At 39.8% G+C, this 15,704-nt stretch overlaps 1 protein-coding gene across 3 annotated transcripts in view; it reads left to right on the top strand.

Annotated features, from left to right (window-relative positions):
- LHFPL2 (LHFPL tetraspan subfamily member 2) overlaps window positions 1-15,704 on the top strand; it is a 120,174-nt gene that overhangs the window by 93,554 nt on the left and 10,916 nt on the right. For 2 of the 3 annotated variants that reach the window (XM_039709947.1, XM_039709946.1), the window contains exon 3: window positions 11,765-12,535. In XM_039709947.1, coding sequence (XP_039565881.1) covers window positions 12,106-12,535 — 430 coding nt within the window. In that variant the 5' untranslated portion in view covers window positions 11,765-12,105. Of the gene's footprint in view, window positions 1-11,490; window positions 11,573-11,764; window positions 12,536-15,704 lie in introns of those variants that run through there. The other variant, XM_039709948.1, reaches the window with a different exon arrangement.

Here is a 15,704-nt window from a genome sequence, read left to right on the forward strand (position 1 = left end):
TTGCAGCTGTGAGAAGACAGTCTGCTTGAGAGTTTGCCAGTCTGCTTGAGCTGGCAGCTCTGACCTGGCTGTGCACATGTACCAACTGGACCATCTGCTTGAAGAGCCTCTCACTTCTGTCTTGTAACAAAGCCTTCTTTCTAGGAGAGCTACTACTAGAGGAATCTAGATTTTGCAACAGCAGTTATATCATCTCAAGCAAATTGGTATTTTCACAGCTCAATTCAGATGAGATCATTATCCAAATAGTAAGTCAGTCCAGTTAAATCTTTTATTCCTTCTGTGCTGCAAATAGACCAGACTGCACCAAAAAGCTTTGAGAGCTTCTTTTCTGTTACTCCTGCCATCATGACAGGTCAGGGAAAAAGTGATTACAGAAGCAAGGACTCAAATGCTTCATTTGGGTTTTGGTTTTTATCTTGGTGAGTTCTTGTTTACCCTAGCGAAGTAAATGGAGTGTACACCAACCAGTGTACTCTTGGAATTTATCCTATGCAGAACACCAGATGGATCTGTCAGCTCTTACTCTACACAATGAATTAAAAGATAAGTGATATTCCAAAAGAAACAATCCCTTACTTTTTCTAAAGATGGCATTCACTGAACACTGATTAATGAGTTTTATTTCCAGTTTCCTGTAGAATTGTATTCTCTGAGGTAAAGATAAAAAGGGGAGCCCGTTGTGCCATTTTGGCACGAGAGATGCCAAATTGATCATCTGCAAGTGTTGTAGACACCGTTCATCCAACAGTGCTGGGAGACTGTCAGAGTTCTGGGTGTGCATTGAAGCTGTTTTGCTTCCTGTTTGATTTATTCAGTGGATTGTGGAATTTGTTACAGTTTATGTTTTTTTTCTTAAAGCGTTGAGATTATAATTTTTGAAATTTAACTTTTATAGAAATATTTATGCTGATTAAATAAAGTAAGAATTTTTGTGTCCTTAATCTTGTATCTGTTGAAGTAGATAAATCTCCTGATTCAACTTTTATTCAGGGTGAATGTAAAATTATTTTGTAAGAGTAGAATGTTTCCAAGCTTTTTGTCTTTTTGTACTATACACACACACAGATACAGATATATATACACACACACACACATACAGAAGACAAAATTTCAGCTGTGTCAGATAGCAAGATTTTACACATTGACAGAGATCTGGAGCTTAATAATGGGTAGCAGTCATTGGAAAACATTTCAGTATGTTAGGCAGTGCTTCACTAGGAAAAAAAATCAATCCCCCCACACCGTCCCTAAGCCTGTTTTATAGATGATAATGTTGGTATTTCTACCTGCATGTTTTTGTCCTCTCTATATCTGAATAGTCCATTTTGATTTATTTTCTTTATTTTCTCTCCTTTGATGTTTTGGACGTCTCATAGCTCTGTTGCTCAAAAGTGAAAGAACATTGGACTATGCATCTTTTAAAGAAACAAAAACAAAACATAAAGAAAATATGGTTTTTTTCAGTATATTCTGTTTTAGGCTGAAATGGTTTTGCTTATTTGTTTGCATTATCTGAACTTTTAGTTCTTCAATCTTAACATAATCAAAGAGAAAAAGACTGGCAAAAGAGCATGTCCTATTCACCTGAGATAAAGGTAAATATTCAACTATATAAACTGGGACATTTGCCTTAGATCACAGTGTCATGGTACAAAATTCTGAGTAAAATTCTGATAAGTTTAAGTACATGTATAGTCTGAATGACCATATTTTTTCAGCTTTATACATGCTATTAATACTTTATTCAAATCGAATTAATTTTGCCTCTGATGAAATTAGTTGGTTTTTAGGAGAGCATTTATTAGGAAACAGAAGATAAAATTTATAATTTGCAACCATGTATTTTAAAGAACCAATTAATGCTAATAATAATCAGTATCAACATACAGAATGCAATGAGTGCACTTTTTAGAACTGGTTTTAAACAGCAGCTTCCATGATGGACAGTTAATGAAACTGTTTCTTGTACCGTACTTCTAATTTTGCCATGAAATTCTGTGCTTGCATAGAACTTGAAATGCAGTAAGGAGATCTAATAGATAATCTTGCATTTAAAGATAATTTTTGGAATTCAGTTAAGTGTTTGAAACTCACAGAGTAGAGAGATTTCCATAAAGCTTGTAGTATGCAGGGACTTTTTTCTTAATAATAATAATTATCTGTCTGTTCCTTGGAAGATCTTCAGATACGCATTTGATTCATTTGCATTTCCCAATGGGAAAGACATAATCAAGAACTTTCTACCTTTTGGCAACAGTACAGTCAGATGTTGCCCTTCCACCAGTCTGTAGAGTGCATTTACTTTCAAAAAGATTAATGTCACTGAGAACTGAAAGAAACTAACCAACCTAGTACGTAAAAAGGTGGTCTGTGGTGAAGTAAGTCCACTCCCTCCAATCTAGTGGGATCTGGGAATATCCGTAGCTTCATCCTCTTCAGTGAGGTACCCGTTTGGGAAATCATCGAGTAAGTTTATTTTCCTCCCTGAAGCACAAGCAGAGAAAGCTTAGTCATAGAGCTAAGTTTATTTCTTTACAGGTGAATTTCTTTGAAGCTATTTTGACATGTTGCTGTGGTAATTGTCTAATTCAGCAGTGGTTACTGTAGGGAAAAAAAACAGGCAGTTTAATACCTAAACCGTTTCTCAGTGAGCAGAAAATCAAAGTCACTATTGGAGATGTGAGCATGTCCACAGTCCTCCTTTGTGGAGAAGGAAAGGTACACATGTGGTGTGACAAGGCTAGAGATTCAAAGGGGCACAGGAATAGCTGAGGTTTGTGTTAGAAGGATGATGAGAAAAGTGTTCAGGACAGTGCAAGACACTGCAGAGCATATTAAATCTCCAAAGTTTTAGGGTTTCTAGTGGCAGCATTGAGGTTCAGTTCACAGTATTGCTACAGACCTCATTACATGAGGGAGGGAGCATCTCATCTGGAGGACTGGGGTGGTTATTTATGCTTTCTTCCTTTTTTTTTTTTTTTGCGTATGTATTTGTATGGCAGTAAGGTGGATCATTACCAGACTTACATGCATGTCCCCACACAGGTCCAGTTTTAGTGTTTCTGTGATACAAACCACATGATGTCAGAGACGGAGGCATGACAGCATTTTAGGAGAAAGTGAAGCTGAGAAAGATGCACTTTTCTTCCCCCTCCAGCCCTTTTCAGTTTCTACAAACATTTGTTAGTTATTAATTTTTGTGATGGTATACATTTTAAGGACTGAAAAGGACTGTTAGCATTATCTAGTCTAGCAAGTCCAACTGCATTAAAACAAGCCAGAATTCTGCACATGGCTCAACTTGTAGAATTATCTTCAATCTTGGCTTTAAAATTAAATCCAGTTGCTAAAATAAATATTCTGTTTATTTTTGCTTCTTGCTCTAAAATGGGGTTTCCAGAATTTCAGCTATTAGTCTAGATTTTTCCAGGCTCTTTGCAGCGAGCTTCCATTTTAGAGATCCCAACTAAACACCGCATTCCTGTAATTATTGATGAATGAAACATGCAGTATTGAAAATCCCTCATTCAGTTCTTCTCTTTGGCCACAGTCAAGAGGTTAACCATTAATAATAACTATAGCTCACATTTAGTTGATGTGCACAGAATATGCCAGTGTCTGAGTACTTTGCCTTTTCCTGGTTAAAAGGTTTTTTGTGCACTCTTTTCAAGTTTACTGCTATATGTGGTGCCCAGATACTTCAGATCCTTGCCAGTATGGAAACAGCAGCTCTGATGAGCATCTCTGGCAGCTCTGATCCATCATGGCCCTTTTCACTTACCTGAAACACTGCTGGTTCTCCTCAGCTCAAGTACAATGAAAAGTCACAGTCAAGGTGTTCCTGTAATGCACACACATTTTATGCATTACTGTGCCAAGGTGCTTGTCTGTATTGATTGTTTTTGAATGACGTTTCACTTTCAGTTTGAATTAAGAGGAACAAGAATGATTACATATGTTTTGTGACAAGATAGGTTCTCCATCTCATCAGTCACTGCTGTCGTAGCAGGTAGTTGCTGTAGCTGTGTGTCTTAGATCCAAAGTGCAAAGATCCTGTTGTGCCAAAAGTGTGTCCTTTCCTTGCTGAGGGAGTGTTACACGTCATGAACCCGGGGAGCAGTCGATACCTGCCGGGTGTCTTTCTAGTTGGCGGCAGTCTGGAAGGACTGATGTAGAAGATTGTTTGCAGTGAGTAACAATGCAAACAACTCTGGGTCCTTCCTGCTCGGAAAGGTCAGGTCTTGGGTCTACAGCTTTAGGTCTCATCTCAGCAGAAGAATGACCCACCCCTGGCTCTTCAGACAGGCTGGAGAGCCATAACCTTTGTGGTTGCTCTGCTAACAGAGCCACAAATGCAAAAGGAGATACTGCAATGGTTTCCTTTCGGGAATTAACTGAAGTGGCGTTTCCTTCATTCAAGGAACCAAGGCTGTTTGCAGGGCTGTCTGCTTTGTCTCAGGGCAAATGAGGAGCCCAGTATGGTATTCCATGTTGGCCTAACTTCAATAGGCACATCCCATAGGTGCCTTTCTCTTAAGCTTTTTTGTCTAAAACAGCTTCTCTTCCCTCCAGTTTGAAAGACTGTTCCTTCCTAAACAATCCTCAGGTCTTTGATGTGCTGTGTTTGTGAGGCTTTTCCTGAGTTAGTTTTGTCTTTTTAGTAAGCAATTCCCTAGAGTTTGCTGAGAAGTATCACAACTGAGTCATTCTTTCCTTTCCTGCCTGTTTTTCTCACTAGTCTCATATTAAACAATAACCAGTGTATTAGTATAATAAATATCTTAGTACAATATTAATAAATTATTAAGAATAGTTCCAAATCTGTCACAATGATCTCATGGGGGTGAAGTGTTTTTTACAATAAGCACAGATTACATGTGGTTTTATTCTGATGCTCTAGCTTATGCATACACCATTAACTATTTCAATAGCCATAGTCTGGATTCCTTTTAAAGTAAAAATCCTTAATATAAAAATAGCAAGGATTTCTTATATATATATTAGTACAAATATTATAAATATTAGTAGTTCCTTCCTTCTGACTTCCCATTTTTCTCCTACCCTCCCTTTTTTTCTGATCAGTCTTATTTAGGAGCTCTAGTTAAGAGTTTTATGAAGTAATAACAATGCAATAAATATTTGAGTCTGCTTGCATATGTAGGTAATGTAGGTAATGTAGGTAATGTAGGTAATGTAGGTAACCAAGAAAAACATCTTCAGATGAGACTTCTGAAGACTGAGACTTCAGTGAGCTACCGAGGAATCAAACTAGGACAGAAAAGTCATGATTCTGCTCCCAGTTGGTAAATTCCTGAGCAGTTAGACTATCACTAATTGTAGCCAAGATTGCTCCCTTAGTGATGATTTTTGCTGTGATGTGTAATTTTCTCCTGAGAAGCAACACAGAAATACTACACATTAGCTTTTCTTAACATTGTAGGCTTTAATAAATTTTGGAATTACAAAAGATCCCAAGTAAATTTTCAAAACACAATGTAATGGCTGCAGATTTAAGGAATTTTGTGAGTCAATAAATACAGAGCAATGGAACAAATCTCCAGCTTGAGAATTTTTGCTTCAGAGGCAATGCTGGAAATCTAAGTTAGCTTGATATCCTCTTAGTGGGGGGGCAATAAGCAAAGTTTTGTCTGGATGAGAGAAGAGGGAAATGAATTCTGTGTTTAAACCTCCCCTGCAGCTGGTCTGAAAATTTGGAAACTTTCATTCTTGTAGTGATTTTTCAGTGATGTATTGGCCCCATTAAAGTCAGTGGGAGTTTTGCCATGGCTTTTAATGAGGTCAGAAAAAGAATAGTACATTTCAACTGCTTTTTTTTTAAGTTGGAAAGAAGTTTTATATTTGTTTCTTTTACAGTGATGTATTCTAGAAACAAATTCACCTGTAATTAGATGTCATATTGCATAGCATTTGGAAGATGAAATGGAATAATCATCATGTCCAGCTTCACGAGACCAACAGTCACTGTCAGAATTATTTTCTCTTGTTTTACACATTTATTTTTCACTTGGTGTACATAATATTTGGGCACATGAGGGATAGTTTAATTAACATTTTACATCTACATTCCTTTGCTAGGGAGAGGCTGAAGTAAACAGCACAATTTAAAGGAAAGACGAGGAAATAGTGTTTTGATTAGGATACTTCAGTGAGTTTTGACTATTTTGAAAAATATTTTTGTTTTCCATTTTATATCTTACCTTGAGCCAGCAGGAATAAGACATGATGCATCATAAGCCTACATTCTTTCTATTACTATTAAAATTCATTTGTTTAGTCTGATGTGTTTTCAACTACCTATCACAATGATGCACTCATTAATATGCCTGTGCAGGTTTAGAATAGTTAAATATTCATTAGATATGCAAATATTCACTCTCTTTAATTCACAAGTGAAGATTAATCAAAATTTTAGTCTTTGTTCTTCAAGTAAAAGCTCTGTTCTGGAATGTTGTTTAGGTTGGCAATAACTTGATGAAAATTTGTAGGTGAATGAAGAATCCTTTGTTTATTCTCAGCTATTTGTCTGAAGCTGTGCAACCACTTCAGCTTTAAAGGACCTTCTCCATTTTGTTATCTGACACCGAATCTTTTTGATCACTTTGAAATGTGTTGCATTTAGAAAATGAAACAAAGGCACAATGAAGTGTCCTTCCCACTTCTTGGTCCAGGTGCTTCCTGTGGTGAATATGCAGTGCTTATCAGAAACCAGTGCCACCAGAGCTCCTTGTGGGCTGCAAAGAGAGCCTGCACCAAACCATTTGGGACAACTGGTCTTTCCCAAAGTAATAATCCTTGTCGCCGTTCTCTTGTGACAGGGGAGTGTGATTAATGTACTTCTTTTTCCATTTGCAAGTCACCTCTAAGTGTGTGGGGTAGAAATGCAGAGGTGCACCTTTCTGTCTCCTCACAAATGCTGCTTGTTGTCTGGTCTGCTCCTTTGAGGACTGCAGGGAAGTTGGCAGAAGCCTGCCTGTTCCTTCTGAACAGCAGTTCTTGTAAGAATGGTTGTAAGAGAGGACTGAGTGGGAGAAAAAGTTTATTTACGAACATTTATCACTTATCCAGAAAATGAACAATTTCTAGTGCTCATACCACATTGTCTTAAGTGCAATCCCTCTTACCTTGGTGGTTTGATGGCTGTCTCACTCCACCAGGCAGGGTGAGCTCGCAATTGAACAATTTGCTTGTCCAATAACACCTAAGGATGGAAGCTTTTTAAAGTGGGAGCTCATGTCAGCCTGGGTGGGGGTCAGCTTGAGGTAATTGAGTCTTAGTGTGTGAGCTTCTTTCTGTTTGTTTTAAATAGTCAGTAACCATCAACACAAACAGGAGCCACTTCCACTCTCGTAGTTCAAAGCGTATTCAGAGAGTTTATAACTGCTAATGAAAAACATTTCAGAGAAAGCAGAGCCCAGGCTTCCAAGATTTGCACATTTTGCATTATGAGATGCTCAAGTTTGTGCATGGTAAACAAAATTGAGAAATTCCTCTATGTAGTTGTACTTTGGACCCCAACAAACTTCAGAAGAAAATGTCTAACTGCGCTTGGATTTATTTTATAAACTGGGGTGGCTTCAGCAGTCTGTGTGGCCTTCCATTCAGCTGTTTGCTTAAGCCAAGCCGAAAGCATTTTATCTAAAAATTATTTATTCTCACTCTTGAGCTGACAGAACGAGACTGAAAAGGGCAAAAGCTGAATTGTAGTCCAAGCCTTGGACTTCAGTTAAATCATAGGAGGAGCATGAAGGACTGGCCACAATATTGTTCTGCAAGGTACTGGTGGTTTTCTTGTATGCTACTTGTTGGACACCTTTTTAAAATAAATAGCCTCAGATTTGTACTTTGCAGCTGTTCCTTTCTGTCTGCTTGGTATGCCAAAGCAAAACTGTGCAGCTCAACATCTTCAAAATCAAAACTTTAATTCAAATATCTTAATTTGGATAAGCTTCTCACTTTCTGGTTTTGGCAGTGTAAGTAAAATGAGGCAATTTTGTTTCTTTATCTCATTCAGAAAAATATATGTTTTTTATATACTTTGAACATAGACATATTGTATACTAAAAGGCAACAGTTGAATAGTCCTAGCTAGAGATGTGAAAGTATGACTGGAGGCAGTGCATCTGGTTGTCAAAATGGAATCTGAAGAGAAAGAAAGTTTTAGCAATGTTTTAAGTTGGATTGATTTGTTAGATTAAAATAACCAAAAGAATTTTGCTTTTGAGAACTCTTATTCTGTTGGGATACTTTGAGGATCTGATGTTCTCATTGACATTTTTTCACTGTGTTAGACTTCACTTAATGCAGAGCATGGTTCTGGTAGCCAACGTAAATGAGGCTGAAGGTTTAGTTTGACCCATCCAAGGAGCTGTGCTGTCCAGACAAGGAATGTGGGTTATGTGGTGGGCCAGAATGGCACTGCCAAGACCCTCGTGCTGCTGTGGTGTGTGGCTCATGTGGGCACTTACTGTGCAGGGCTGTTTCCCAGCATGAATGGCCTCCTTCCACACCAGTGTGACTGAATGCAGTAATAAAAGTAGGGAGAGGCCCAAATGACTATGAGGTGGGGCTACTTCTTGTAATCTCCTTCTTCAGCGAGAATTACTTTGAATGAGTTACTACCAAAAGGGTTAAAGAATCATTGTGTATTTTGAATTTGGGTTGTCAAAGCAAATATTTTGACAGTCGGTCAGAAGTGGATGCCGAATGGCATGCTGTGAAGAACATAGGGTTCTGTCACGGAAAAAACTTGTTGAGGGATGGGAAACTGAGAGGAAGAATAAACAGCTAGTTTTCAGCCTTGCAAGGGCCTGGTTTGAGTTTCTGCTGAACAAAAATGGAGGAAAAAAAAAGCAGGGGGTGAGCAGAGTGAAGCTTTATGAAGCACAGTTATTTAGCACAGCCTGTAGCTGGAAAGGCTTCCATGTATAGCACAAACGTATTGTTAGAGCCACATGAGAGATGGTTAGGTTCATTGGGAAAGTCATAGGGGGAGGAGGTTGTTGGGAGGAAAAGGGGGAAGAGGTTGTTGGAAGGAAAAGGTTAACTAAATGTAACTGAGCTGGAACTTGTCTTCAGTACTTCATCTGCAATTATTCCTTACTAAGTATCGGAAAGAAATGTCTCTGCCCTTCCTCTGTGCTCACCATCCTACTTTAAATGTTTTTGTCTGTCTGACAAAAAGGACTTGCAGATGCTCTCCTTTGAGCATGTCACTAGTACACAGAAAAGCTTATGCAGAAGTTCTCCCAAGGATGAGGATACATTGGTATTTTATTGACTCTTGGTATCTTTCACACCAGAATAAAGAGCTCATTGCCTAGGAAAAGACAAATCACAGTATTTTCAATTGAATTGGTAGTTCTCAATGACATCTACTACCTCACCTTTAGATGGTGCAAAGTTTCCTTTAGTTGCCCAGCAGCGAAGGGAACTCCTGAGATTTGACATGACCTCCAGCTTTAGACAGACTGTTTTGTTCATGCAGTGACTTTTCTGGAGATACAGTCATAAAATTTTGCTGCATTTTATTGAGCTTACATTTCAGTTGGGAAAGAACCCCGTGAGTCGGTCTTTTCTTCAAATATAGCATCCCATGTTTTCTATCAGTGATATATTTTTATGGCTGCCAGTGTTCATCTAGAATATCCACCTACCTAAGTAAACATGAACTTTGTTTTCATCTGTGTTCAGTAAATGGTGTTTTATATCAAACGGTAAAGAGTCAACAGTAACAGCCACTATGGGTGTTCAGCTCTTACGTCCCTTCCCCCTCACTGAAAATCCTGGAATTGCAAAGATGAGGAGTTCATATAGGTGCAGTTCTTGCAGAGAAATGCAGATTTTATAGCTTTTTGGAGCACATTTTAAAAAAATTAAGGCATTTTCAATTAAATTCTCTTTAATCATGCAGATGACATCAGAAGAACATTGGTCTGTAGTGGACATATTCTACATTCCAATCATTATTTTAAGTGGAAATACTGAGCAATTTAACTTTCTTTGGCAGGCTGACACTTCAGCTTCTGTTATTACAAAGGGTGTATTCAAGTCATTTGTATGTCAGGTTGCTTGAAAACTTAATGCTCTCCCCCCAAAAAAATTGGAAAATTAGTGGAATTGCTCACTATGTCTAAAGACCCTTTTTAAAGACAGTGCCTAACACTGAACTACAGGAGAAAAATTCTGTTGTTGGCACATCAACTTTAAGCCTCTTTTACCAAAGGAATCTGTTGATCTAGACAATTCACTACAACTAGTACAGGGGGAGTAGAAATTGCTGGATGAAATCTTGCAGATGATTCATTATGTCTAATATAGGAGGGAGTAGAAATTTCTGGATGAAATTCTGAATGTGTGAAGCTGCGTGTATGTGTTTCATTTTGCATTCAGCGGGACTAATATTCAACCACCCAACTCAGAGCTTCTACGAAATTAAATACCAACCCCATGACAAACCCAAAAAAATATTGGGGATTCCTGTTTTGCTGGCATCTGGTGACTGCAGCAGCACAGCAGTGAGGTTCAGATGTTCTTTACCCTTGCCTCCAGTTCAATGTTAGTATTTGGGGTTTGGTGAAGAAAACTTCAAAGTGCTACATCCTCATCGTGGAGGGGGTAACATGAGGGCATTTCCTGCTCCCACCCTTGCTTTCAGGCAACACTGTTTCAGTTCAAGAGCAGAGGCGTGTGGGATGACCTGTTTGTTATTTTGAGGCCGATATTTGGATAGGAGTTGGAAGTATAGTGATCTCTGCCTCTTGTACTAAGATAAGTGTAACTCTGGGAATGTCATCAGGCGCTGTTGAAAGGCAGTATAATGGCTTGGAGAAAGCCCTGGGGAGCATTTTCCTGCAGTCGCAGCATACACAGGGCTGTGGAGGAGGGGAATTGAGGGGAGTGGGGAAGCTCAAGTCTGACTGGCAACCCCTCTGACTGGGTCTTTTGGCTCCTTGGCAGTGACTGGGGCTCTTTTCCATATATTCCTGTTTACAATGGCATAAGTCACCAGGGCTGGCAGCAGTTCAAGATGAGGCGTGTGACATATCTGCAGGCGGATTGTTTTCCTGAAACACTGGTGCAAACCTTGATCCCAGACCCAGGGAGGCACCACTCCTTGCAAAATCCAGGCTTCAAAGGGGTCACCACATCACAGGGTGAGCTGTCTGCAACTGTAATCTTGTTCACCTCTTCTTGAGGCGGGGTTGGCTCAACTGCAGCAGTCAGCAGAAACCCAGAAGGCTGGAACAAGGTTCCTTCATTGCCCCTTGCCCCTGGGTGCCCATGGCATGTGGGGCTGTGCTCAGCCTCTGTCCCAAAGTCAGGCTGTGCTGCCTCCCCAAAGTGAAGGCAGGAGCTGCACATCTGTGAAACTGCTTAAACATGTCCAAACATTTTGCTGGGTGACTGCCAGCACCCTTGGTAATTTGGACCAGAAGAAGATGATGGGGGTGTGGTGGTAGGAGTGGGTGGGACCGCTGGGTGTTACTGAGACCTTTGCTTGCAAAGTGTTTGACAAACACCCACCATGGGATAGGGCACAGCAGATATTGTAAGTATTGGCAGCAGTGGGAGGGAGATTAATTACTCCCCTGCAACAAATCAGGGAGGTTTCCAGCAGGCTTTTTGACCAGCCGTTGTTAGAGCTTTGTATTTTGATGTGAATCTGTGCCAGATCTTGGTTTGTTGTGGGGGTGGAAATGACTTATTTCTCACTGCTGATGTGTTTTCTCTTTTCTTGTAGGTGTATGATGTCAATCAGTGGGCAGTCCTTGTAGCCTCCCCACCAGCCTGCAGTGTCATGTGCTAGTATGAATGTTAAGAAAGAAACGCATACTTCAGAGCTCAGCATCCCAGAAAGAAAAAAGGAGGAACTAAACAGAGAGAGCAAATGATTGCACTGCTTGCAAGACTTGAGGCTGTTCACTTCTTCTCTTGAGAAGCTTCATCTTGGCCTTCGTGAGAGAGTTGAGAAAGTAGGCAGAGCAGCCACAGTGATTGTCTTAGGGTCCTTTTCCTTTTTTAATTTCATTTTTTCTCTGGATTTTAAGTGTGCTGCACTGATCACAAGCACTGGACATCAATATGTGTCATGTCATTGTAACGTGTCGGTCGATGCTATGGACTCTCCTGAGTATCGTGGTGGCTTTTGCAGAGCTCATTGCCTTCATGAGTGCAGACTGGCTGATTGGCAGAGCGAAGCCTTCAGGCTCGGAGGAGGTGGACAACAGAACGGGGGGACAGCAGGAGCCCTACCGTCCCACGCTGGGCATCTACGGGCGCTGCACCAGGATCCCCCACATGCAGTTCTCCAGACGAGACACGCTTTGTGGTCCTTATGCTGAAAACTTCAGTGAGATTGCCAGTGGGTTCTGGCAGGCAACCGCTATTTTCCTAGCCATGGGAATCATGATTCTCTGCACCGTGGCATTTGTATCTGTCTTTACTATGTGTGTGCAGAGTATTATGAAGAAAAGCATTTTTAATGTCTGTGGGCTGCTACAAGGGATTGCAGGTACGTGCACTTTGAGAGCAACTGAACTTTTAATTTTGGGGTGATTCAGATGAAGAAATGTAGCAATTCGGGCCTGCCCACAGGCAGACTGCATTAGGCAGACCCAAAGTGATTCTATATGCTGGTGTTTATTCAAACATAACTGAAATTTATAGCTACACAGCATGTAATACATTGACATTGGCAGCAGAATTGCAGCCTAATGTGTGCCAAAATGAACTGACCAGTATTGCTTTTGTTTGCTGTTCATTTTTTTTCCCTCTGTTTGAATTTCTTTCAGTTACAAAAACTTTTGTCCTTTGCTACCAGCAGAGAACAAAGTTAGTACTCATGTTAAGGCAGTCTATCTCCCTCTCGCTACTTTAGTAATTTTTCCATGGACCAAAGGCAGTTTCCTTAGTGTCTCAAAGGCTTCATGTCTGTGGTGAGAGTAGAAACCACCCTAGGGCTAAGAACTGGTTATAGTCGCACACCCAGTTCCTCCAGCGTTTCATGTGAAGCTGCCTCCTTCAAAGCTGTGAGCTTGACAAGTGATACCTTGAGATAAACCTTTCCTTTAGCCAGCTTATTGTTCAGCTGCAGTTACACAGCCCTGTGAGCTTGTCTTTTCGCTGTTCAAGGATCAGCTGTGCTTTGCCTGAAAAGACGAATTTGTTCTAGAGATTTGGTGTTTCTGTTTAAACCCATAGATTTTACAGAGATTAAATGACTGTCAGTAAACCAACCCTGGACAGCCATAGTTAGAGAAGTATTTATTTTTTCTCTAGTTGCCACTGAGACACAGGGAAAAAGGTTTTCATCTTTTGTGCTCTCTGTGTGTGTGGTCATCAGGAGGAGGAGAGTGGTCTTCTGCCCTGCCTCTGGCAGCCCTCAGAGACCTGAGGGAGGGGATGAGCAGGGCTCCCTCCTCTTTTTATCTCAGTGGGGCTCTTAAGCAGATGTTTTCAATTCACAAAATTATTTAATCACAACAAAAAATTAGATTTTAACTTGTTTTGCTTGAAATGTGAATCCAGCTTTCCCCCTTCTCACCTCCACTGAGGTGGCCAAACATGTCTGTGACAGCTATACCTAAACAGGATGATATTGATATGATATGATACCTAATGATAGATATTCAGACCTTTATCTGAAGCTGGATGGTTTCATTTGCTTAGTTGAGACCTAAGAAAATCTTATTCTAAATACACATGGGGAAGTAGGTGAAGACTGACTTTACTGCCTACTGCAACCCTCCAAAGCCAGTGTTACAAGCCAGGGACTGGCTGATGCTGCCTCAGGACCACTACCACAGTGGCTTTCACTGTTGGCTACTTCATTTGTCTTCACAATGGAAGCATAACACTTACTTCATGTCACCCACAATGTAAGGTTTGTGCTTCTGGAGCAGAATTATATCCCTAGATTGGCTAAAGATGCTTCTCTTCATATGATGGCATACAATTAGTGTATAGGTCCTTTAGATGAATATGACAGGTTTTGCTGTAGTGATTCCTGGTGTACAGAATTTGCCAGAAGCAGTGTGACAAGGAGGCAGCTTGGCAGTGCAGATTAAACCAGGGAAGTTGTCAGTTTCTTGCTTTCTTACTCTGTTCTTCAGAAATAATGCATGACTTATTTTTCCAGGAGATACAGTTATTACTTGTTTGCTTTTGGAGGGGCATTTTTATGAGAGAGATTGCTTAGCAGCATAAATAGATCTTTGGCATGTCACATTTGGGTCTTTTGAAAACATAACTTTACTTAAAACTCTGATACCATCTCAAAATACCTAGTCTGTCACCGAGGATTTGCAGGTAGAAGGTACTTGTATTTTGGAATAGTGTTCTGAAGACCATGCATTTGTGAGAAAATGCATGCTGACACAGTTTTATGTTTTATTATCAATCCAGCTGTACCTATAATGGGATTTGCAGCCTAAAACATTGAACAGTACAGTTGACAGAGCATTTCGTACGTGTTAGGGCATAGATCAGTCCTTCTTGGGCTGTACTCAGCATAGAAGCACTTCTCGTCTTGCAATTCAGATAAATGACACGGCATGAAACTGGGTAAGAAAAAGGTCACCTTAGTGAAACATTGCTGCCAGTATTTACAGCCAGGCATCTTGTGGCTCGCATTTTGTTTCCTCAAGATTAATTTTATTGGGTCCACTCCTACTTTTGTGCCAGTAGTATTACAGCATCTGCTTACTTAATTGCAATTATTTTCCTTTAACTAATGATGGCTGCTAATTTAAACTTTGCCAGTTCCTGAGTTTTGAAAAATGCTTAAGCACGTTGCTTAAGAGGGACAGTTGTCAGCATGGCTAATTCAGACAGGGATTATGATAGATAAACTAATCCCCTGACCAGAGAACAAGTTATAACTCCGTCTTTATAATCTTAAGCATAGCATCATTCTTTCTAATGTGAACAATTATGTTTTTAGTAAGTGTACAAGAAGAATTCACAAAATAATTTTGTTAATAAATATCTTTGCAAGTATGCCAAACATCTCCTTTTTAAAGATGAGATGCACACATGGTAGAATCATCTACAGGAACTGAGGATCTTGCAGACTTAATCTCATTTAAAATCTCTATATCTTTGCAATAGAGATTTAATATAATTAAAAACATATGACAACCTAGTTTATTCCTGGAATTCATCATGACAAAATGATAACAGACACCAGATATATCTTTCCAGTCTAGCAAGATCTGTTGTGGATGATGACTACAGTGGAATTACAGAGCAGAAAGCAACATCTCTTCTGTTATGGCCCTTGGACAAACGTGCAAATTGTCATTTAGATCAACAGGAGGAAGCCATACAAGTATCTGGACCACAGGGATTCTTTTATTATTTTTGTGGCAGAAAATGAGAAATACAAGGCCATAAAGGAAGAAAATATGGCTGTTGTTTAAACTCCTGTAATTCCTTTGTTATAGAGCAAGAACTTCTACTACTTTACTTTCAGACTGCAGTGCCATTTATTCTGCAGCTGTAGAAACAGCAATCAATAGTCCTGGTTTTGGAGATGTTTGCAGATTGTTTCATCTGGACAAGCTTGTTTTCTCTGCATTAGAGTGCAGAGAATGGAGACATGTAATTGAATAGATAATTACTATCCAGAAGGGGAAGACCAGGCAGACTTTCATTTGTATGTCTTTTTAGGGAAAGTATTC

This window comes from Passer montanus, unplaced genomic scaffold (genome assembly GCF_014805655.1).
Source record: "Passer montanus isolate IOZ18808 unplaced genomic scaffold, ASM1480565v1 scaffold22, whole genome shotgun sequence".
Taxonomy (NCBI): Eukaryota; Metazoa; Chordata; class Aves; order Passeriformes; family Passeridae; genus Passer; species Passer montanus.